General features: G+C 37.2%; 1 protein-coding gene across 4 annotated transcripts; it reads left to right on the top strand.

Moving 5' to 3' along the window:
• Positions 1–15: 15 nt before the first annotated feature.
• xrn1 (5'-3' exoribonuclease 1) lies at positions 16–24596 on the top strand. 4 transcript variants are annotated; one of them, XR_007180744.1, is made up of 43 exons: positions 23–256; positions 1251–1483; positions 2009–2106; positions 2368–2477; positions 2564–2674; positions 2776–2861; positions 2938–3025; positions 3177–3345; positions 3436–3503; positions 5138–5272; positions 6884–6953; positions 7200–7305; positions 7418–7507; positions 7772–7928; positions 8012–8131; positions 8225–8394; positions 10064–10181; positions 10291–10386; positions 10525–10625; positions 10731–10862; positions 11631–11793; positions 12162–12275; positions 12370–12468; positions 12615–12730; positions 15506–15652; positions 15751–15840; positions 15954–16089; positions 16180–16236; positions 16415–16547; positions 16628–16697; positions 17940–18135; positions 18805–18900; positions 18988–19080; positions 19324–19413; positions 19577–19654; positions 20196–20327; positions 20414–20540; positions 20651–20817; positions 21662–21775; positions 21972–22071; positions 22167–22324; positions 23136–23517; positions 24205–24596. XR_007180744.1 is itself a non-coding variant. In XM_048162619.1 (42 exons), the coding sequence occupies exons 1-42, from the start codon at positions 182–184 to the stop codon at positions 23412–23414; spliced, it is 5085 nt and encodes a 1694-aa protein (XP_048018576.1). In that variant the 5' UTR covers positions 22–181; the 3' UTR covers positions 23415–24596. The 4 variants fall into 4 exon arrangements, 2 of the variants coding, with proteins under 2 accessions (XP_048018576.1, XP_048018575.1); XM_048162619.1 differs by having other exon boundaries at positions 22–256; positions 18808–18900; positions 23136–24596; XM_048162618.1 differs by having other exon boundaries at positions 23136–24596.

Below are 24596 nucleotides of genomic sequence, written 5' to 3'. Positions count from 1 at the left end.
GAACGGTGTTACAAGATGTTACATCATGCGAGTTTCCACACGGACGTTTTTATTGGCTGGACAGTAACAGCTCATACAGAAACAAAACCGACTAGCAACATCCCTCTATGAAATTCTGCGCACATTTGCTTCTGTATAGGTTTTCTTTTCATTGTTGTTATTTAAAGAGTTACACGAGAAGATGGGAGTGCCTAAATTTTATCGATGGATATCGGAGCGGTATCCATGTCTAAGTGAAGTTGTCAAGGAACATCAGGTGAGCTAGTTTGGCTAAATATAACAGGCCGCATAGAAATCATTTACTGCTCTTTGAACAGAATATCAAACCTTTCCTTTTAACAAACACAAAAACAGTAGTTTTACTGTCCCGCCACCATAAATATGTTATGTATAGAGGAAATTTTATCTTTTTGTTATACTGACATTATTTGTATTATGTACACTATAATGGTTGTGTCTCAAAACCTAATGAGCATTCTAACTAGACAGCATTTTTAAGCATCCTAAGCGCTTTCGAACGATCTACAAATGCTAAATAACCAGCCAGCTGTGAGGACTAGCAGGTGAAGGTGATTCAAGTATCTAACGTTAGTCTGCCACATTTCTGACTGTTAATCGGAACGCGCCCTTAAAAACCCAAATTTGCTCCCTAGTTTGGCAGCTCAAAAGGTTTCGAAACACAACCTGTATTCTGCTAGTTACTAACAGCATTTGTTTGTAATTTAATGCATTAATAATTTGCATTTAATGTGGTTAACTTAATAAAATGATAACTGATTTGGGCACTTGTGACTCTTTGGAGACTGTGTTATTTATACTATACTATATACTATTCAGTGTTATTTATACTATTATAGTATTTATTTATTTAATTAGCATTTTTGTTTTATTTTGTAAGTTTATATATATAGCTTTAACTACTTAGGTTAATTCAACTTAGGTTTTTCATCTACTATTTATATTGTATTTCAATTAACAAAAACAATTTTTAATTTATTTTTTTAGTTTTAGATTAACACTTGTGTTTATACTAAACACTGACATCTATCTATCTATATCTATCTATCTATCTATCTATCTATCTATATATCTACACACACACAGTGATACAAGTCTCAAAAGTTGCTTTTATGTATTTGTCTTTTTCTTTTTTTTTTACTTTACACTTTTACAAAATTACATTATTGTTCATGACATTAGTCATGTTTTGTCAAATTTACACCAGCCTCATGTTCTCTCCCCCATCACAGATCCCAGAGTTTGACAACCTATATTTAGATATGAATGGCATCATCCACCAGTGTTCCCACCCCAATGATGAGGACGTACACTTCCGTATTTCTGAAGAAAAGATATTTGCTGATATTTTTCACTACCTGGAGGTGCTCTTTCGCATAATTAAGCCCAGGAAAGTGTTCTTCATGGCTGTCGATGGAGTCGCACCAAGGGCCAAGATGAACCAGCAGCGTGGGAGAAGATTCAGGTATAGCAAAGACCCATACACAGCATGTTTGTACATTTGAGTTTAGACTGAAATATGGAAGGCTGCTTTTAGGATTTTTTTATTTGACGTTTTCTGACATATATTAATATAAAAGTTTTTTTTGTCAAATTCTTTTAATATGCTTTTTTATTTTTTTTTATTTTGCATTGCTTTTTACATAGATTGATACTACTGTACAACTAACAACCTGTATTACTGCGGAACACCACATAGATTGGCATTCAAAAATTTGAAATCAGTTAAAAAAATCATAAAAAAAGAAATTAATATACATTTTATTCAGCAAGGAGGCATTAAATTGATCATAAGCAGAGCATGTGACACTCCACTCAATATTCCACTCTATGCCAGTGCGCTCACGGTTTCCACAAAAATATTTAAGCAAAACAACAGATTTCAACATTTATAATAATAAGAAATGTTTCTTGAGCACTGAATCGGCATGAAAATGAATATGTGTGAAAATAATAATATGAAAATGTAATAACTTTCTTTGTTTTAAAGGTCAGCGAAAGAAGCCGAGGAGAAAATCAAGAAGGCCTTGGAAAAGGGTGAAGTTTTGCCCACAGAGGCCAGATTTGACTCTAACTGCATCACTCCTGGTTCGTGTGCATCTTTATTGCTCTCATGCTGCTTTATTATAGATATCTTTATGGCTCTCATGCTAGTGATGTTATATACCATTATTTGTCTGAACCTTAAAAGGATAAAATCAAGCAGATTAAGATCTAAATTTTGTGTTTGGTTGGGTTTGAAATCCCAAATTGGATTGCTTGATCTGTTTTTTTGTTATGGGAGGTTCTCTGGTGGACCCTGATCTATAATGTTCTGATAGATGTGTTTCTCTTTCTTGACCACTGTAGGAACGGATTTCATGGCCAGGCTACAGGAACAGCTTAAATATTTTGTTCACAATAAACTGTCCACAGACAAATCATGGCAGGGAGTGAACGTGTATTTGTCTGGTCATGAGGTGAGTTACAAGACTTCAGATCTTTGTGTCGTGTGTGTGTGTGTGTGTGTTTCTGTGAAGATTTTTTGATTACCATTTCATCACAGACCCCTGGTGAAGGAGAGCACAAGATCATGGAGTTCATTCGCTCTGAGAGCTCCAAACCGGGTCATAACCTAAACACAAGACACTGCCTTTATGGTCTGGATGCTGACCTGGTGAGTACACTGGTGTATGATAAAGAGAATTTAGTCATGATCATACTGATTTTGTTTGTATTGATTTTAAGCTGTCTTTTTCCTCCTTTTTTTTTTTGTAGATAATGCTTGGCTTGACTAGCCATGAGCCTCATTTTTCTCTCCTCAGAGAGGAGGTACGCTTCGGAGGCAAAAAGTCACAAAAGAGGTGAGTGTGGCATTTTCATTGTGTCAAGATTAAAAGTTTATTGTGTCCCATTATAATGAGTTTTTCCGGTCTGTAGGATAACAGCTCCTGAGGAGACGACATTTCACCTGCTCCATCTCTCCCTTATGAGGGAATACATTGACTATGAGTTTTCAGAGCTCAGGGTGAGAACTCGTATAGCACAATTCATGTCAAAACAAAGCTAAATGAATATGACAAGTCATACTGCCTCAGTTGCAAGATGTCAAGTGTAATATGCAGTCAAAATGACCTGCGCTGAGTCATTTTATGTATGTATGTATGTATTTCCATCAGAATAAGATCTCGTTTGAGTATGACCTAGAGCGGATCATAGATGACTGGGTTCTGATGGGTTTCCTGGTGGGGAATGACTTCATCCCTCATCTTCCTCACCTGCACATCAATCATGATGCATTGCCGCTGCTCTATCGAACTTACATCAGCGTGCTGCCCAGTCTGGGGGGTGAGTCAGTCCACCAGCCGATCACAGCGCATGTGACTTTGTGATGGTACTGTAATACTGAAATAGTGCTGATCACTGTCGTCTCATCAGGCTACCTGAATGAAAATGGTCATCTCAACCTTGCCCACTTTGAGAAGTACCTCGAGAAGTTGTCAGATGTGAGTGTCTGGTATTTCTTCCATAAAAAGTGTCAGTGCATTTTCAGTAATACACAACCAGTATTATTTTCACAGTGCAAGAAAGACAAGTATGATTACTGTACTGTACTATATGATACTACACTGTATTGTGCTCTTCTGTAATATGCTATAATAGGGCTGGGTGACATATCAAATATTCACAATACACTATTGTTCAGTTGTTTGGTGTGTAATATATGCCATACAAATGCATGTAAGTGAACAACAGGGTTTAATATTTTTCACGTTTGTTCATTTAGTTTTAAACGGTATGAAAAACATGGCTTGCTAATTTTCTGATGGAAATCTGATGGCTCAGTGAGGCCTCCATAGGGAGCAATGTACAATTCCTCTCTCAAGATTCATAAAGGTACTAAAAACATATTTAAATCAGTTCATGTGAGTACAGTGGTTCAATATTAATACTATAAAGCGACGAGATTATTTTTGGAGCGCCAAAAAAAACTAAATAACGACTTATGTAGTGATGGCCGATTTCAAAACATGAAGCATGAAACATGACTTCATGAAGCATCGGAGCACAAATGAATCAGTGTATCGAATCTGCTGTTCCGATGCTTCATGAAGCAGTGTTTTGAAATCGGCCATCACTAAATAAGTCATTATTTTGTTTTTTTTGGCGCACCAAAAATATTCTCGTCGCTTTATAATATTAATATTGAACCACTGAACTCACATGAACCGATTTAAATATATTTTTAGTACATTAATGGATCTTGAGAGAGGAAGTGTCATTGCTCCCTATGAAGGCCTCACGGAGCTATCGGATTTCAACTAAAATATCTTAATTTGTGTTCTGAAGATTAACGAAGGTCTTACAGGTGTGGAACGGCATGAGGGTGAGTAATAAATGACAGAATTTTCATTTTTGGGTTAACTAACCCTTTAATTACTTACACTCATATCGTTCCAAACCTGTAAGACCTTTGTTCATCTTTGGAACACAAATTAAGATATTTTTGATAAAATCCGAGAGGCTTTTTTTTAATCTCCCATAGAAAGCAACGTAATTACCGTTGTTAAAGTAGTCAATGTGACTACAGTGAACGAAACAAAAATAATGTCTTTATTCAACAATTTCCTCTCTACCCTGTCATTCTCCAATGCAGTTTACGTTGAAGACACATTGCAGAGCTTTGTGTTCTACGTCAGAACGCCGACTCTGTATTGGCCGGCTCCTGCGTTAGCATCACACGTATGCATCGTGCTGCTCATGTAAACAGCGTTGGCAAATACAGAACCGGCATTTGGACGTAAACACGGAAGCGTTGCACTGCTTCAACTGTGTAGGAGACTGACAGGGTAGAGAAGAAATTGTTGAATAAAGTCGTTATTTTGTTTTGTTTTTTGCGCACAAAAAGTATTCTTGTCACTTCATAACATTAAGGTTGAACCACTGTAGTCACGTTGACTATTTTAACAGTGCCTTTACTTCTTCTCTGGACCTTGAATGTATTAATTTCATTGCTTTCTATGGGAGATAAAAATTTAGGTCAGTTGAATCACAAGTAGATGAGGCAGACACTTACACTTACATGAAATCCACCCCTTCAGCTCTTACTCCATGTCATCATCCTCTTCTCTGTTCTCAGTTTGATCGCGAGCACTTCAGTGAGGTGTTTGTGGATCTGAAGTGGTTTGAGAGTAAGGTGGGGAACAAATACCTGAATGAAGCAGCTGGGCTGGCAGCCGAGGAGGCTGATGTCAAAGACTTGAAGAAGAGTAAGGTGAATATCAGCAGTATGTAGTCAGATGGATGACACACCCAAACACACTGTATGAGGTGGTTTTTATTCCTCTCGTATGTTCTTGTACACATTTAAAATCATGACAAACAATGAGCCTGTCCTTCTTTTAGAACCATGGTGTTTTAAAGTAAACATGCATGCAGTAGAATAATGTGCTGCTGCCATTGTCTAATTTGAGTCATATGCCACTGTTTCTGCTTTCACCACTTTTGTCTCTTCATGAATGGGGCTTTAATGAATGAGCATCTTTGTCTTGGCTTGTGCAATAGCAGTGCTGACTGCTCTTTTCTTGTTTGTGTAGTTCTCTAGCTGATCCTTCATAATCTTTTTAAAGAAAAAAAATTGGTAACATTTACAAAAAGGTTCTAATTTTTAAGTACATTAGTTACCATAAAAAATACTTACAAAGCATTTAGTAATATTAGTTAATCATAATTTTAACGAGCACTAATAAATATCTGCTCATATTTAATGGAGCTAACATGAACTATCAATGTATCAAGTATTTTTATTACTTTACATTAACTTCATTAACCTTACAATTACATTAATTTCAAAGGTTAATAAATACAATAACAAATGTATTGCTCATTGTAAGTTAATGTTAGTAAATGCTTGTTAATATTATAAATGTTAATGTAATAAATAAAATAACTGTTAAATAATGAGACCCCATTGTAAAATATTACCAAATATATAGGCCTAAATTTATTATTTGTTCATGCATGGCTTACTTTGTCGTTGCTGCAAATCGATGTGCTTTTATTAGATTTTTTTTCTGTGCAGTTTACAAAAAAGAACTAGTGATGCACTGAAATTTTGGCAATGAAAATATTAAAATTAAATTGTTTTTAAATAGTTTTGGAGGGGTAATTGACCAAATCATTGACCGAAACAGTGCAGTTTAACAGTGCTTCTCCATTGACGTGTTTTGTCTGTGTCAGTATCTATTTTGTGCAAAACCTAGATAAGTTACAACAGGTAAACATGTCAGTGACCAGAAATTTTAAAGGGATAGTTCACCCCAAAATGAAAATTCTGTCATTTACTCACCCTCAAGTAGTTCCAAACCTGTATAAATTTTTTCGTTCTGCTGAACACAAAGGAAGATATTTGGACGAATGTCAGTAAAAAAAACTGATCTTACCCCCACATTGACTACTATAGTATATTTTTTTTCTGCTATGGTAGTAAATGGGGGGTGAGACCACCTTTTTTGGGTGAACTATCCCTTTAAATACTGAAACGTAATTTTCTTTGTCTTTGGCTAAATGAAAAATTTAATTTTGGCTTTAGTGTTTTGGTAAAAAATTCATTTTAGTGCTTGACTAAAGATCTTTTTATAGGGGAAAAAAAAAAAAAAATATATATATATATATATATATATATATATATATATATATGCGCACGCACGCATGCATGCATATTGAGTGTTATGAAGCCATATCATAGCACAAACAAAATACAGCTTCCATGTGAAAATTCTCTTTTTGTGTGTTTCACACAAGAAAGTGAGTCATACAGGTTTGAACAATACATTGAACTGAATAATAAGAGTCATTTTTGAGTGTTCCCTTTACTTTTTTTTAGTCTTCAGATGACTCTCTCTGTCTGTCCGCTCTTGATGGAGTCAGAGAATCTCACAGCGCTCAAGGAAGAGGTACACAAACCGAAACCCTAAGTTCATTGGCTAGCACTTCATTTTATAGTCCTGTGTATGGACTTAATATAATACCCTAAACCCAAACTTAAATCTTAAAAAATAATTACCTCATGTTACTCAGTACTTTCTTGTGTAAGTACTCTGCAAGTGCATATACTGTAAAATGAAGTGCAAGCAGACATTTAATTTTTTTTAAAGCATTCAGCTTCTAAATAAGGCTTAATATTTCCCGCAATGCACTAGAAGGCGCAGAGGAGGATGGTGAGGATGATGACATGTTTGAAACAGAGTTTCGACAGTATAAGCGCACCTACTACATGACCAAGATGGATGTTGAAGTCGTCTCAGAGTGAGTGTCCATTCATTTCAAATTTGGAAAGGATGGAAGATGCATGATTTCTCTGTGCATCTGAGAATGAACAGTTCTGAAAAGTCTGATTTTCTCTGTGTTAATCTTGCAGTGAGTTTTTGGCCAATCAGGCTAAGTGTTACGTGGAGGGGATCCAGTGGATCTTGCATTACTACTACCATGGAGTTCAGTCCTGGAGCTGGTGAGCTAAGAGAGAGTGAAAAAAATTTAATTGCTATAGTGTTATAAATGACCCAAACTCAGAGCAGATTTTGATTAAGGTTTGATTAGGGCACATGAATTTAAAAAAAAATATGTGCATGGATAAATCATTAAAATTAACACTGCAATATTCCATAAAAAATAAGAATGGTCAACTTTTATTTCATGGTAACTTTAATTCAGTTGGGTTGGTTTTGATTTGTTGGCTTTAAAGGGAAGTTGTAATCCTCTTGTATCACTACAGGTATTATCCGTACCACTACGCCCCCTTCCTCTCTGATGTGAGAAACATCTCTAGTCTCAAATTGACCTTTGATCTGGCCAAACCCTTCATGCCATTCGAGCAGCTCTTGGGCGTCCTGCCATCAGCCAGCAAAGACCTTCTTCCACAGTGTTACCAGGTGACGCTCGCACTTCACATCCTTGTCACGCTGAATGTTTGTCAGAAACTCACTGTCATTCACTGACTGTCTGTCCTTCACAGCATCTGATGACCTCACTGAGCTCACCCATTGTTGAGTATTACCCACAAGACTTCAAAACAGACCTGAACGGCAAACAGCAGGAGTGGGAAGCCGTGGTGCTCATCCCGTTTATCGACGAGGTGCTTTAAACCTCTGCATTCACTGTGTATCTTGCCATAACATCTGCCCTATTAGTGCACTTTCATGATATGTATGTCTGCCTTTGCATTCAGAAATGCTTGTTAGCTGCTATGGAGCCCTACACTCATAAACTGACTCCATCGGAGAAGGCCAGGAACAGACATACTGAGTGTGCGGTCTACTGCTTTGATAAAGAGCTGGACTATGCCTACAGCTCCTCCCTCCCCGAACTCTTCCCCAACATCGTTCACTGTCATGTCAGGTATGTCCTGCCGCCCGGTCTCATGTTGAATCTGCATGCTGAGGTACATTTCACCCGTTCACATTTTAACATGTAATCACACTTTTGTATTTGCACTTTACACTTGACACTTTAAAGTTATAAATTCTAATAATTATTTGTTATTATTTATTATTGTTTTTAATAATAAGCTGTGTGATGTCACACTTTTTTACACTCAATACTTTACAGTTTACATACATTTTAAATTTTGTATTAGGGCTGGACGATTATGGCCTAAAATCAAAACCTCGATTAATTGAACATTTTACCTAGATTACGATTAATGAACGATTATTTTATTTCTGATTTTTTTTTTTTTTTTTGCCCTCATAGTTCACTGACAAGGTTTACACTGTAAATAGCCTATGATTGACTATTAAGGTGGGATATTTTTTTTCCTGTTGAAAGAGTGATCTGACATCATAGCTCACTATCAGCAGTTATTTTATCTATGGTTCGTAAAATTTCTTACAGATTTCTGCTCGTTGTAAATCAGATAAAGATAAATTAGCACATTACCAGTAGTGATTGCGTTTGTGAATTAGTCATACCGTCTCTCTATTAATTGTGAAGCTGTGGGTTGTAAATAGTTCCTTCAAAAGTAGAAAAAAATAGATGCTATAACTTTTGAGTTTCTAAGTTATTTTAGTGATAAATCACAGGACAGCGCTGACAACAAGTTTCTGCGTTCCTCTGTGTGCGCGCGATCTTCACGTTTTGCGCAGCTGTTTGTATGAGTGTTCGTGCCACATGCAGCTGCGCGAGCGCGGCATAGATATATGTATATATCTATGCGAGCGCGGTAGATCGATATAATAATACACATCCGATCGTCTAATCGCTTGAATGTCCAAACCATAAAACAAATACAACTGACAAAGTTTAGTCAAGACGCAAGGCTCACCGCTCACCGCTCGCGCGCCATCACTATGTGTTGAACCGGCGTTCACCTCCGTGTTTTGCTTTTATGCCACTGACTGGACTGGGCGGAGTCACGTGGCTACACACGCAGTTATGTTTTTAAGGGGGAAGTTATTAACAGGATTAAAAAACCGAAATAACCGACATGGGAAAATTACGTCGGTTAGAGGTTCTGAATTTTTGTTTCGATTAATCGTCCAGCCCTATTTTGTATTCAAATTTACATTTGAAACTTAAGAATTTATCTATTAATTCGAATTCATTTCTATTATTTATCTATTGATTATTTTTGATGATAAAATTATGCATTCATTTTAATATGGTGTCACACTTGTATTTACATTTACACTTTCCAATTAACAGATACATTTTAATGTTATTTATTATTACTGATCATATTAATAATAAATTGCGTTCATTTTAATGGTCACACTATTGTATGTACATTTACTCTTTTAACTTTCAAATTAACATATAAATTCTAATTATTTCTAATTATTTTGTTAATAATAATACCTCATGCTTTTATTGTGGTGTTTACACTTTTAATAATTGTAATACAAACAATAAAATTATTATTATTATTATTATTATTAATACATGCATTACTATGATTTTTACTAGTTAAGACATCCCCTTCAGATCAATTCACTCTGAACAATGTCGACACTTATCGTACTTATTTGTTATCTTTTGGAAGTCACATCCACTGTGTTTGTGTTTTTAGGCAAACACCAATCCCAATGGATGCATGGCGTGTATCACTGGATCACGTTGGCCGCAGGATTGACAGAGGAGCGCTTTATTTCTGTGGCTTCCCCACGTTACAGCATATCCGTCATAAAGTAAACAATCTTCACCCCCTCTGTCTGCAGAGAACTGCTTACTATCCCAATAAGTTGATTGTCAGATCAGCACAGGATTAATGCAGATTTCCTGCTGTATTCCTCACAGTTTTATAAGAAGAAAAGTGGAGTATTGGTGTTTCAACAAAGCAGCAGAGGAGAGAACATGATTCTGGAGATTTTAGCCTCCCAGGAGGTGGAGCAGGTGGGCAGTTTGTCCCCTCAGGCATCAAGTCTTGATTTTGTTTAATTTTAATGCCTTACATATGACTGTCTGAACTACATTTTAAAGTTATGTTATTTTATGGTAATGTGTTAATATGTGTGTTTCTCATTATTGCAGGTGGAAGATGTTGCAGCGCTGGTTCTTGGAAAGTCTTTGTTTGTGAACTGGCCCCATTTGATGGAAGCTCGAGTTATAGCTGTTTCAGATGGAGAAACAAAGTAAGTTTGTTTGTTGTATTGATATTTCAAGATTATTTTATGTCAGATAAAGCTCACTCAAACTCTGTCTTTTAGTGTGTTAAGAGTGTCCCTCTTGCTCTGTAGGTTTTTTTTAGAAGAACCCTCAGGATCACAGGTGTTGTATCTGGACAACACTCCACCGCCTACTAAAGTGACCCATCTGACTGATAAAGAGCAGAAGGAGTGGGTCAAAGAAGTGCAAGGCCTCTCAGAGCAGTATGCTGCCTTTTTTATTCACATTATTTGTCATTTGTAACAAGTTTATCAACAAGAATATTGCGTCAGTAATGAAGCTGATTCATTCACTGACCATCTGATGTACATACTGGACACAGAAATGGCAATTGCCAAATCGCAAACGATTAGCTGGCTGCTACGTGACTTCCAGGTTTTCATCAGTCTACACAGAAACAAAGTATGGTACTGGAGAAGTTCTGTACTAACCAGTGGATTTGTACAATTAAATTCGATTTGAGGCATCAGATCTTTGAAAGATACACAGTTTTTAGTTTGAGCATTTTAGTAGCAAGTAAACTAGACATCCATGCAGAAATGTACATCCTGTTTTTATTGTTTTGAGTTGTACCAAATAATTAATACCTATTTTTGTACCGAATATAAAACCAAATTTAGTTGTACTAAATAATTAGTATATTAATAATAATTAAGTTTAGTTTAGGCATGCATTCTGATCTTAGTCTCAATTTTTTCTAAAGCACTGTTGATGGAGGCCAGAGGCCAGTGTCATTGATGGTTGCTGTGGTTCTGCACACAGTCTCTTCCTGTCTAACTGGGTGCTTTTTGTTCAGAAAAAGCTATAAAGTAGACCACAATTTTTAGGTCTTAGTCTTAATATAAGCTCTGAATGTTCAGAGTTTTAGAAACATTTGCATTTTTTTTTTTTTTTTTATTCTGTCAGGTTGAATGTGTATGTATTTTTGTTTCAGTGTCCATATGTAAAATATCATTGTGTCTGGGTTGTAGCTTCAGCAGACGAAAAGGCATTGTGATCAATGAGACAGATGTGGTAGTTTACGTCCAGCTGCTGACAGGCAGGAAGTATGTCATTGGTCAGAACGGATCGGTCCATTTGGAGAAGCAGTTTGCCAAACAGGTTCTGCCCTTTCCATACCAGACCATTGTGAAGGTAAATATTCACACCAGCACAAAAATGTAGTCAAAAGTTTGGAATAATTAATATTTTTTAAAAATGTTTTTGAAAGCCTTTATTCATTTGATTTAAAACAAACAAACAATAAAAACAGTAATATTGTGGAATATTATACAATTTTTCAGCAAATTATTCAGTTACCATGTCAGAAATAAGTCACATTTTAAAATAGTTTTTAGTGTATTTTTGATTAAATAAATGCAGCATTGGTGACTATAAGAGCCTTCTTTCAAGACATTATATTTTCCACATTTATTTATTTCTATATATATATTATATCAAAAATATCTCATGACCTCATATCTGTCTTGATGTTTTGAGTATGGCCTTTTTTTGCACTTCAGGATATCAAAACCTTTGATTCGTCATTGGCGCGCTTCAAGACACTGGAGGAGCTGTTTCCTCCAGGAACTGCTGTCTTTATGGTTGGAAACCCATATTACGGTGCAATGGGTGATGTAAGTACAGTTGTTTTTGTTTTGTTTTTTGTGCTCTCTGGACTATCTCCAGTAGTTAAATGCCAGTTATGAAGGATGTTTTCTTTTCGCTTAGGTGCAAGATTCTAGTGATGTCATCAGTGAGGGACGAGTCAGAGTAGTCTTCTCTGTACCATGTGAACCTCAACTTGATGCCTTAATACAGAACCAACATGTAAGTCTTGAGTCTGTAAAGATTACCCACTGTCCTCTATACTCTGTGACTGAATCGTGTTTTATATTTTTAACATTATATTTGGTCAAGGTTTTCGTACTGCTTTTAGTTTCAGATTTGATCAATAGTCTTTTGTTCTCATTCAGAAATACTCGGTGAAGTACTGTCCCGGGTATGTGCTCGCCTCTCGCCTTGGTATCACCAGCTACCTCGTCTCAAGGTTCTCCGGTAGCATCTTCATCGGAAGAGGATCCAAAAAAAAGTCAGTGGAATTCAGGTTTTGAACGAAACAGTGCATACTTCATAGTTTATATTTATTTTATTTATTTCATAATTTCAATTTACTCCCTATACATTGTTTTTAAAAAGTATCCAGATCTTTAAAGGTGCCCAAGAACGTTCTTTCACAAGATGTAATATAAGTCTAAGGTGTCTCCTGAATGTGTCTGTGAAGTTTCAGCTCAAAATACCCCATAGATTTTTTTTAATTAATTTTTTTAACTGCCTATTTTGGGGCATCATTAACAATGCACTGATTTACACTCGGCGCCGCCCCCTTAAATCACGTGCTCCCTGCCACACGAGCTGTCGACTATATTACAGCGCATTTACAAAGTTCACACAGCTAATATAACCCTCAAATGGATCTTTACAAGATGTTCGTCATTCATGCATGCATGCATGCTTCGAATTATGTGAGTAAAGTATTTATTTGGATGTTAAAGTTTTATTCTGAGTGAATTTGAGGCTGTGCTCCGTGGCTAACGGCTATTGCTACACTGTTGGAGAGATTTATAAAGAATGAAGTTGTGTTTATGAATTATACAGACTGCAAGTGTTTAAAAAATGAAAATAGCGACGGCTCTTGTCTCCGTGAATACAGTAAGAAACGATGGTAACTTTAACCTCATTTAACAGTACATTAGCAACATGCTAACGAAACTTTTAGAAAGACAATTTACAAATATCAGTAAAAATATCATGCTATCATGGATTATGTCAGTTATTATTGCTCCATCTGCCATTTTTCGCTGTTGTTCTTGCTTACCTAGTCTGATGATTCGGCTGTGTGCAGCTCCAGACGTTAACTGGCTGCCCTTGTCTAATGCCTTTTATAATGTTGGGAACATCATGGGCTGGCATTATGCAAATATTGGGGCGTACACCCCAACTGTTACGTAACAGTCGGTGTTATGTTGAGATTCGCCTGTTCTTCGGAGGTCGTTTAAACAAATGAGATTTATATAAGAAGGAGGAAACAATGGGGTTTGAGACTCACTGTATGTCTTTTCCATGTACTGAACTCTTGTTATTTAACTATGCCGAGGTAAATTCAATTTTTGAATCAAGGGCACTTTTAACCAATTATAGATCCTAGGTTTACATTTAATTTCTGAATTATTTTCATTTAAAAGCATTATATTTGTCAATCTCAACAGCAATTTTATTTCAATGAATCTAGGATTAGTTATCCATCTAAAATGTTAATAAATTTGACACACACACATGCACGCATACATATAATTTTGGGTATTTAATTGTACTCTCATATTCCCTATTATAACTAGGAATGATTTTAGTTCTAGAAACTCATTTTGGAGGAACTAAATTAGCTCCTACTTTAAAGTAGGGTCTAAACCAGCACTGTAGGAACTACCAGTAATGTTAGTGTTGATTCGCCGAAATGCACGCAAAACACCGGCACCTGCCATTTTTTTTTAAAAAGCCATGTACACACACAGATTATGGCCTATATATTTACTACACAAACTAACTCTACAGACATGGAAAACAATTATAGATGGACCTCTTGAGTTATAGAAAAAAATCCTACCCAACTTTGAGGGGACCAAGCGAAACATGATTGTATTTCTGCTCAGCTAGTGACATTAGACATCAACCACACGGCAAACGCTAAAGTTTTTTCATATACTGTCTTCTTTCTGTTGTATAACAGTTCTATCTAATAACATAGATATTAGACAGGCTGTTAAACAAATCATAAACTAATGAAGACGGAGAATGTGAGTGCTGCAGGCTCTGGCGTTCTCAGTGCCGTCAAAACAAAAGTCACGACAACAAGAGCAGCTTATGTCACTTCATAGTTCCTACTGGTAGTGCAAATGCAACCAGGAAAATGGCCCTGGGGGAACCACCCTGGTGTCTAGTTCCTAGAACTACCAGGTGCGAAAGCCCCTTTTTAAGATGACCTTTACCATCATCCAACGCTCACTTAAAGTTTGCGCTTGGTAATTTAATAATGGTGTTAAATGTAATCTTTAGCAAATCTCAAAATGAATATCCTTTGCATCTAAAATTATTTTAGTTTTTAGTGTTTGACATTTAGTTATTTAGACAAAATAGTATAGTATTTTAATATCGGTTATCGGCCAATATTATAAGTGTTTTTTTTTGTTTTTTTTAAATATATTGGTATTGGTTGATTTTAGATATTTAATTGTACAGCTCATTTCCCCTGTTTTTACATTTAGATGATCTTTGCCATCATCTAACACTCACTTAAAGTTAATCTTTAAAAACACTAATGATTTAATGACACTGTTAAATGTAATCTTTAGCAGATCTCAAAATGAATATCAATTATCATACTCTATATCAGTGTTTCCCAACCACGTTCCTGGAGGCCCACCAACACTGCACATTTTGCATGTCTCCTCAATTAAACACACCTGATTAGGGTTATCAGCTCATTAGTAGTGACTCAAAGATCTAAAATGGGTGTGTCAGACAAAGGAGACATGCAAAATGTGCAGTGTTGGTGTGCCTCCAGGAATGTGGTTGGGAAACACTGCTCTATATAGCAATGTATGTATCATTTACAAGGATTTTAGTTTTTAGTGTTTGATTTTTATTTAGACACGATAGTATACAATTACAATATTGGTCATTTATCAGTTATCGATCACAATTTTAATATTGGTTCATCTGCAGAATTTTATTTTAATTCATTAACAAACTATACAGTACAGTTTTGACTAAAAATGAATGGCTTTTGAATTAATTTGGCTCTTTTCAGTCCTCATGGAGAGCAGAAAGTCAATGTGGGCCTTAATCTCAAGTTCAACAAGAAGAATGAGGAAGTTCCTGGCTATACCAAGAGAACAGAGAAGGAGTGGCTCTATTCTGCTGCTGTAGAGGAACTCTTGGCTGAATACTTAGAAAGGTGTGTATGTGTATTTGAGGTTGTGCGTGCGTGTGTCTGTGGTTGCCCCTTTTTTTGTGCGGATATTTCAACATTTTTTTTTTGTCTTTGTTTCTTAGATTTTCAGAGGTGTTTGACTATGTAGCACGAAACAGCCACGATGATGTCTTTTATGAAGATGACATCTGGCCTGGAGAGGATGAGAATGGGTGTGTTTTTAATCAGTTTTAGACAAGCAGTAGAACATACATTTTCAGTATGCCAGACTTGGTAGTGATGATAGCAGTGACTGTTTATTATTTGTAATTCTTTGAATGAAAAGGGCTGAAAAGATCCAGGAGATACAGGGCTGGTTGAAAACCCATCCGGTCAGCTCTACCTCCAGAGCGTCATGTGATCTGCAGATCCTGGATGCCGGCATTGTTGAGAAGATTGAGGAGGAGCTGGAGAAAACAAAGGTGAGCATCACATACACACCTCTAGAACCTCAACAATCGCAGTTGTTGTTCCTGTCCTTATGTTGATGTGTTGATTTCTCTGGTTGACAGGCAAAGAAGATGAACAAGAAAGTGCGGGTCACTGTGAAGCCCCACCTGCTTTTTAGGGTATGTGTGTCACTGTATATAATGTCTGTATACGTGTATGATGTATGTGAAGTATATGAGACACATGTCATTAAAATATAGGTTATAGTATTTATAACTAGCTGTATATAATAACAATAGAACTCTATGGAATGTCCACATTTTAGATACATAAGTAAACGTGTGTGTGTTTGTGCAGCCTCTGGAGCAGCAGTTCGGTGTCATTCCAGATCCTGATGCAGAGTATCATCTGTTTGACCGTGTGGTCAATGTGAGAGAGAGCTTCTCCGTTCCACTTGGCCTTCGAGGAACTGTCATTGGTATCAAAGGAGGTAAAAGCCAACACAAACTATTTGGCATCCTTCTGCATTTCGTTTTTGTTCTTAATTCTTTCTTTTTCCTGGTCCATCAGCTGAACGTGAGGCTGAGGTTCTATATGAAGTGCTGTTTGATGAGGAGTTTGCTGGAGGACTCACTGTCAGGTACAGAAGTTTTTGCTTGGAATGGAAAATGTAAATGTTGAAATATTCTCCAGAAAATGCATACACACACTCTACTGTTTAAAAGTTTGGGGAGTATTGTTAGTTTGCTAAAAAGTGACAGTAAAGACAAATAGTGTTACAAAAGATTTTAAATAAACGCTTTTCTTTTAAACTTTCTATCTTCAAAGAATCATGAAAAACATGTATCACGGTTTCCACAAGAAATATTAAAGGGGACATATCATATCAAGTGTTATGATTGGGTCCCCGGTGTATCTACCAACCCAGAAAATGTGGAAAAAGGACAACCCAGTAACTTTGTTTTGGCTCAGTTGCATTTAAAGGGGGGCACAAAAACGGCATATTTTTGCTCACACAAAAAATGGGGGCAAATTTGACAAGCTATAATAAATGATCTGTGGGGTATTTTGAGATGAAACTTCAGACACATTCTGGGGACACCAGAGACTTATAATACATCTTGTGAAAAGGGGAGTAATGGGTCCCCTTTAAGCAGCATAACTGCCTGAGACCAGAGAAGACTGGAGCAATGGTTGCAGAAAATTGTACTGAAGTAATTGTGATTGTACTGAATCAAAAGGCAGCCATCTTTGAAACGCCTCTCTGGCAGCAACATCAAATCAAATTCTCCAAAGTTGTTCATCAAGCTTACAAATAAATGTCATATTTGAAATCGCCAATGAAATCTGACAGCTGTCTCATAAACTTTTTCTAAACGTGCAAATCATGACAAAAAACAGCATTTTTCAGGCTGGACCAGCTAATGTGCATGTGCAGTCATAAGTGCGCATCTCAGAACACTGACTGTTTCTATAGCAACCGGAGCTTTTAATAGCAGCCGCATTGACACACTGACTACCAATAGACCTTATTCCCAGCATCGCCATCTTTGATTTCTAACAGGAATGAAAGCGAGGTTGTGAGGGATAGACCTACATCTCTTCAGTGGGTTGTACTGTTATTTAATGAGTTTTTTGGATTTTTCTGCTAACAAAACACTGCAAAAATATCTTTCCAAAAAATTTCACTAGACAACATGAGCTCTAGAAAATTCTAAGTGACCTAAAAGCTTTATACAGAATTTTATTGGCTCTTTTATTTAGAAGGCGGGACTTATTCCGCAATATTGCGTGTTGAACTTTCTCCCATTCATAGTAATAGGAGTTCTCCGTCTTTTGAACATCTAAAGATTTTGACTGAATGCGTGTGCTCTGTGTGCAGGTGCTCTCCTGGGCGTGGCTATCGACTGCCCCCCAGTGCCTTAATCAACCTGAGCCATGGCAGCAGGAAGGAGCAGGGCACACACAAACTCACTGCCATCGTCAAACCCCAGCCCTCGTCCTCATCTCATCTCACACACAAGAGCCAGCTGGGTGGCCTTAATCACTCGCCACGCTCACCGTTTATACCTACGCAGGTAATGGCCACACATTCATCCCTCATAAGCAGGCCCTTGTTGAATCTCTGCTAGCTGATAGGCCACTCCAGACTAACTCATAGATTTTTAATGGGTGAAGATCTTCCTTTATGCTTGTTGTTCCAGAGTCCAATATCTCTTAAGCATGGCTTTGTGATGGTTTTAACTCCTCTAGGTCTTAATATTATGGTGTAATTATTAGGGCTGGGCGATATATCGCATGCGATTGTCACGCGCATTTCGTCAGTAAAGCCGGTTCCCTGATTACAGCGAAATCGCCATCACCTGCTTTCAAATGGAGCGGCATTTAATAGACAGAACCGTAGATCACTGACAAGCTACGCAATATCGCGTTCATTATCGCAGATGAATCGCCTTCGATAATTAACGCGATATTGCGTAGCTTGTCAGTGAACTACGGCTCTGTCTATTAAATGCCGCTCCATTTGAAAGCAGGTGATGGCGATTTAGCGGTAATCAGGGAACCGTCTTTACTGACGAAATGCGCGTGATAATCGAATGCGATATATCGCCCAGCCCTAGTAATTATATTAAAGTCATTTGAAAGTAGAAGTAGGAAGTGCCAAACAGGTTTCTCTTCAATAATGCAAAGAGAAGTATGTTGTTCAAGTGAGGATAGTCTGACGGTGTTGAATTTCCTATTGACAGCAGCAGAATGGCCGACAAAGTTTCAATCTCAGGACTGACACTCAGGGCAACAGAAACTCTCCTCACAAAGCCCTAAACCAGAAAAACCAACACAAGGTATGAAGGGTGTGAGGTTAATAAAGCTTTCTGCTCTGGAGATTGTCCGTAATGCACTAAAACACCTTTGCATGTGTGTTCCTGTAGGGCTCTAGCAATGAGAAGGAGTTCAGTAATGTATGGCAGTCTCTTCAGAGTTCAGGAATGCCCCAGAAACCACCAGCTCACTGGCAAAATAATGTAAGTACTCTCTCTTACTCTGTGTGCTTGTTTGTTATCAGTGTTGTTATCATTAACTAAAACTAAAAATATTAAATGTACATTAATTGAAATAAATTTACAGAAATAAAATAGAATATAGAAAAAGGTAAACATGTTTTTTTTCAGTTAGTTGTGAAGGCTAAAGTAGTATAGCAATGACACTAAAATAGCATTGTTTGTTATATATGGTGTATGACGTTTACCTGGTGTTATTTCTGACAGGATGGGAAAAGCTGTGGACCGATGCCACTTCAGCACCAGCTGGAGGGACAAAATAAACAGAGCCAAGGCAACGACCCTTCCAACAAACTTGTATGTTTTCATATTTCATACACCACCGCAGCTGTCAAGAACCATCATCTGATCACTGTCACTAGTTATACAATATAATGATCTTTTACACTTATACATGATCTTTTATTGTAATGTCAGGTTTTCTTACTAATTGCTTAATAAGTGTTTATTGATTTTGCAGGCCTCGGGTGGCAATATTAGACTCCTGAAGAGAAATGAGGATCTGAATACGGCTCTCGGACAGGGGCCTTCAAATAAGGTACCGTCATCTGTGGTTTGTGTGTAGAATGTTGAAGGGATGGTTTACTCATCTTCATGTCATTCCAGACCTGTATGACTGTGGTTTTCTGTCAATGGGTCCAAAATACTTCAAAATATCATCTTCTGTGTTTAGCAGAAGAAAATTCATACAGATTTGGGATGACATGAGCACCTTGTATTCTGGGTTGAAAAACAGACCTAACTTATTATAAATCAAAAAGCCACCAAGACCCACCCTCAACCCCGTTATCCATTCTTAGCTGCCCATTCAGCTCATTTCTAAATAAAACCGACTGCTTGACTGAAGATTACTCCGAGTCAAGAGGACGTGCCAGTCTACAATACACAACCATCTAAAATAAATGCATATTCCTCTTTCACACTATTTGACCAGCAATGATTACCCTTCTGCATACCAGTTGTGCCATGCTGGCCTAATCTTGCAGACTGTGATATGAATATGAAGAATCACTTTAAAATGCATTTCTGTATATTTTATTAGTTATGATAAATGATGTAATTTATTTATTTGCTTATAGGCATCTACAGAGTTTGAGGAGCTTATAGCCAATCTAAAGATCTCCAAGGATCCTGAGCCTGCCCAGCACCATCTGCCTAAAGAACCCAAGAACCAATCCGGAGAGCCTCTTTCCCCACAGTCCTTTGCCATGGTGCGTAGTCCATGTTTCTTCACACACAAGAGTGAAAAAATATTTATTTAATATCTTAAATTTTTGGTATTTTTTTCTTTGAGCAGAAGGGAACTCTGGTATTGAAAGAAATGTTGAAGATTGACAGCTCTGGAACAAGCTCTGCCCCTGATTCCACTTCAGCAAACCCCAACACCCAACTGCAGAGCAAGAGACGCTCCAGCAAAAAACTAGGTACTGCATGTGTCCAATCAGAACTAGAATCAATCTCTAAGACTAGAAGCTTAATTCTTACACCTTGAGATATGCACAGTGAATAATTGAGGGTGTTGTCTGTCCCTCAGCTGCTCGGATAAACACTCCCCAGGCTGACGCCCCAGCTCCAACTGCTCCTCCTCCTCCTCTGGCTGGACAGCCTCCCCTCCTGCCCAGCATGGCCACTGAACTCGGGCGGATATGCATGGGGCTTGGAATGGGACCACCAGAGTTTGCCTTCCTCCGTAACAGACAGGTTGGTCCATCTTATAAACTCCCATGTGTCTAATCTTGAGTATTGTGTTTTTTAGTTGTACAGGGATTCATGAACTGAGGTTAAAGTTAAATCAAGATTTAGATAGAAATATGAAATATAGATGGAATTTATAAAGGGTGCAGTTTTCAGAGGCACGATGGAAGACAATGGATCTGATTCACTAAGAATTGTGTGGATTATTTGTATTTATACACACATGAGAATCAGTCTAAAGGTCTGTTAACACCAAGACGAATGTTCAATGTAATATTTTAATTTGAATGAACGACCATTAATGCATCTGTTCAGACTTGCATTTGCATGCCATCAGTGCAACATTTTTTTTTAATATATATTTTCATGTTGAGGTGTTCTGATATCTTTTCTATTGCACTGTGAATAAAACTGGCCAACCAATAAAAGTCATACTTTTAGTCATATGCCCAGAGAAAACTATAACTTGGTGCTCACACATATTTTACTAAGTGATGGCTGTTTGAAAACATTTAAATACTGTTTCTGTGTGTCTCCTTTTTTTTTTGTGACATTTTGAACAATGAACACAATTAAAAAAGCAGTTATGACAAATACCAGTTATAGCAAATTAAATACAAACATGAGAATATTAAGAATATCAGAATACGTGATCTTTGCGTACATGTGGTTTCAGTTGCTACTTTTGTAAATTTTGAATTAATTTTTGCTTAAAAGTTATCAATGAATCATGATTTGTTTTGTGAAAACATTCATACGTAGACTTCATGCACAAATTTGTCCATATGCAAGATTAGTGATCCTTCTCACTCATATTTCCATCTCATTTGCTCTTTTTCTTGTTCTATAGAGTCTGACAGTATGTCAGGTGAAGTTGTCTAATGGTCTGCTGGTTCACGGTCCTCAGTGTCAGTCTGAAACTGAAGCCAAAGAGAAAGCTGCTCTCTTTGCCCTTCAACGATTGGTAACTGTCACTAAAAAATTGTCAAAATTGTATTAGCTCATCAAAACATTGTAGAATTCAATATATGATAGTACTACATGTCTTTTTTCATGGTATGATCAAGTATGTGCTTCATGAGAAGGTGCCTTATGGAATACAGCATTAGTGCTTATTGGTCTTTGTTCATTGCTGAATGAAATCTTCTGGTCTTCTGCAGAACTCGTTGGGTTCTTTCCCACTGCCTCCTCCCATATTCCCTGGAGTCCAGCAGATGAGGCCTCTTGCTCCTCACCCCTCCATGTTTGGTCAGCCAGCAGGTCTGAGTCATTGCATTGTTGGTTTTCTGTTAAATCCTGTTCCTCCAATGCAGATGTACTTGCATTTACACTGTTCTGATGTATTATTTTCACAGGTGGTCTTCTGATCCCCCCACAAGGGTTTGGACCTCTTCACTGGGGCATGCAGTTTCCCCACCAAGGGCAGCCGTTCTATGGAGGTACTTTTCCTGGAGCACGAGCCCCTGCGCCATCAGCTGCCAGTGGATCCCACAACCAGTTTGTTCCCCTCCAGGTGAGGAGGACTTAATAGATTTTTCGATGCATATCGATTTTGAATACTTGAAACTGTTTCAATACTCATTCAATACTCAGTATACAGATACCAGCTGCACATTATCCTCTCTCAGACATCAAGTTGTCACATCACAAAATGCATTTTAATGAAATATACAGTCGGTTGCACTGCTTGTTACAGAGTGAAGTGGGACGCTGTAAACATTTACACGCATGTAAATATTTTTCAATCTATTGTATTGAAGTTAGATATTCCAGTCTCATGACCAGACTACACTGATCTTTATTCTGCCAGCTAAAAATGTCTATACCTGCACCTGATCTTTTTCCACCTAATCAAAGTCATGTGGTTTGACAAAAAAAATCATGTGGTGCAACCAACATGCAAAGAAAAAAAAACATAAAACAGGAAATATGACATTCACGTGTGTCAATGTCAAGTCTTTAAAAATATCAAGTCATTTTATCTCTTTATGACAAGTCAGGGTTCAGGTTGTAAAATGTCATGTGGTGCAACTACCGAAAAACAATTATATTTATTATTCTGAATTATTCTGTGTTTGTAAAAAGTTCCTATTTACTATATTTAAAAGTGTTTTAGATGTATTCACGTTGTTGTTATGAAAATGTTTACATCACTTGATATTTTAAAGCTGTTAAATTTAAGCTTTTCTTGAGATTGATATAAATGTTTTTCATAATCATATGAAACCAACATGACCAAAGAGTGTCATGGACACACTTATTTGCCATTGACCCTTTTACCCTAATATACCACTGGAGCTGTAACATGCCATTTGTGTCTTTAGGTGACCAAGAAGCGAGTTTCAGGCAGAACCAAGAACCAAGGGGCAAAGCAAGCGTCAGGCAGCTCAGTCAATTCTAGTCAGGCTCTGGGCAGTGGACAGGCTGCTTCGGCCCCATCAGCCCCGAAGACCCCCCCACCAATCAGCACCCATGAGCTAGCAGATAAAACCACACCCAAGACACCCAGGCAGAACGCCAATCCTCACACGCCTGGCTCGGCCTCCAAGCGGAAACACAGGAAACTGGCAGTCAACTTCGAAGCTGCTAAAGTGACGGACTGAAATCATTTACACACACTGTCCATGTGTCTCTGTCACAGTTAATGGAGAATGAGTGATATGAAACCAGACATTTCATAGCAAAAAACAAGATGCAGTCTTCATGGTGAGACCATTTTTTTTGTCATTGGCACCGAATTAGTTTTGTATTTGTTTTAGTTGGCATGTTTTGAGTGGAGGTAATGGTGGAAAACATTTTATTGGTGTGGATTAACTGCACCAAAATGATCATAAAATCATGAAAGGGGTTTTACGTTTACCTCAGCTTTTTTCTTTCTTTTTCTTTTCATATTTTGACCCAATTTCAGATCTTTAAGCTTTTATCATGTTCACTGGTTACTTTCTGATGCTGGATTTTAATATTCAAAGTGCAATAATTCGTTTTGTAAGCAGGACTTTATGCACAAGGAAGGAATAAAATGTGGCACAATTGCTGCAATACACCATCTGTACTGATATTTAATTTCTTTTTCCTATATCGCACCGTTGTGCTGTCCAGCATGGAAGGATAGATAATGTTATCTTCTTTCGGTGTAACTCAGAAAGCAGTAAAACTATCTGACCGAACCCTTGGATCTAGTTTCAGAGGTTCAAAATGAGCCTAAGCTAAAGATTAGTTGGAAGCACTAAAACAGGTGTTAAAACTAGCCCATTATGTTCACCCAGCCAGGGAGCACACTGATATAAACCAATTTAATCTCTGTGGATTATTGTGTGTGTACATAGACTAAATGTCGTCAGGCAGGGGATGCAAATAATTGCCTTTCTAATAAGATGTTGCTTGTCTTTTCAGATGGATGTGGACTTTTCAAATTGGTTTTATTTTTGTATTAGCCTACCTTTATTTCCAGGGGAGATGTTTAAGTTCTATGATTTTTAAAATGAATTGTGTATTTAGATCTATGGATTTTATATGCACATTTTACAAATTGATAATAACAATTGTAATATTTCTCTTTGGAACTTTGCTGGCACCCTTTTGTTTTCATCTTCTCTGCATATTTGTATCCTATCATATCTCTTTTGTCCAAATTTTAAAATGTTGAAAGTATGTAAGTAAACCCTTTTATTTTTAATGACATTTGAGTTGTTTATTTAATGACTTCAAAATGAGTGCACCTCCTAACAGGGTGGTGTGCTGTAAATAGACATTTTGTTATCATAATAAACATTTTGCTATCATAA

This window comes from Megalobrama amblycephala, linkage group LG17, assembly GCF_018812025.1.
Source record: "Megalobrama amblycephala isolate DHTTF-2021 linkage group LG17, ASM1881202v1, whole genome shotgun sequence".
In the NCBI taxonomy this organism is placed as follows: Eukaryota; Metazoa; Chordata; class Actinopteri; order Cypriniformes; family Xenocyprididae; genus Megalobrama; species Megalobrama amblycephala.
This window is presented reverse-complemented; position numbering and strand designations above follow the sequence as displayed.

Excerpts from the sequence above, each read along its gene's own strand:
- xrn1 (XM_048162618.1), top strand. The coding sequence starts at position 182 with ATGGGAGTGCCTAAATTTTATCGATGGATATCGGAGCGGTATCCATGT. Across the intron at positions 7,508-7,771 it reads GGAGTTCAGTCCTGGAGCTG|GTATTATCCGTACCACTACG; the intron begins GTGAGCTAAGAG and ends GTATCACTACAG. Across the intron at positions 10,626-10,730 it reads GTTTCAGATGGAGAAACAAA|GTTTTTTTTAGAAGAACCCT; the intron begins GTAAGTTTGTTT and ends CTTGCTCTGTAG.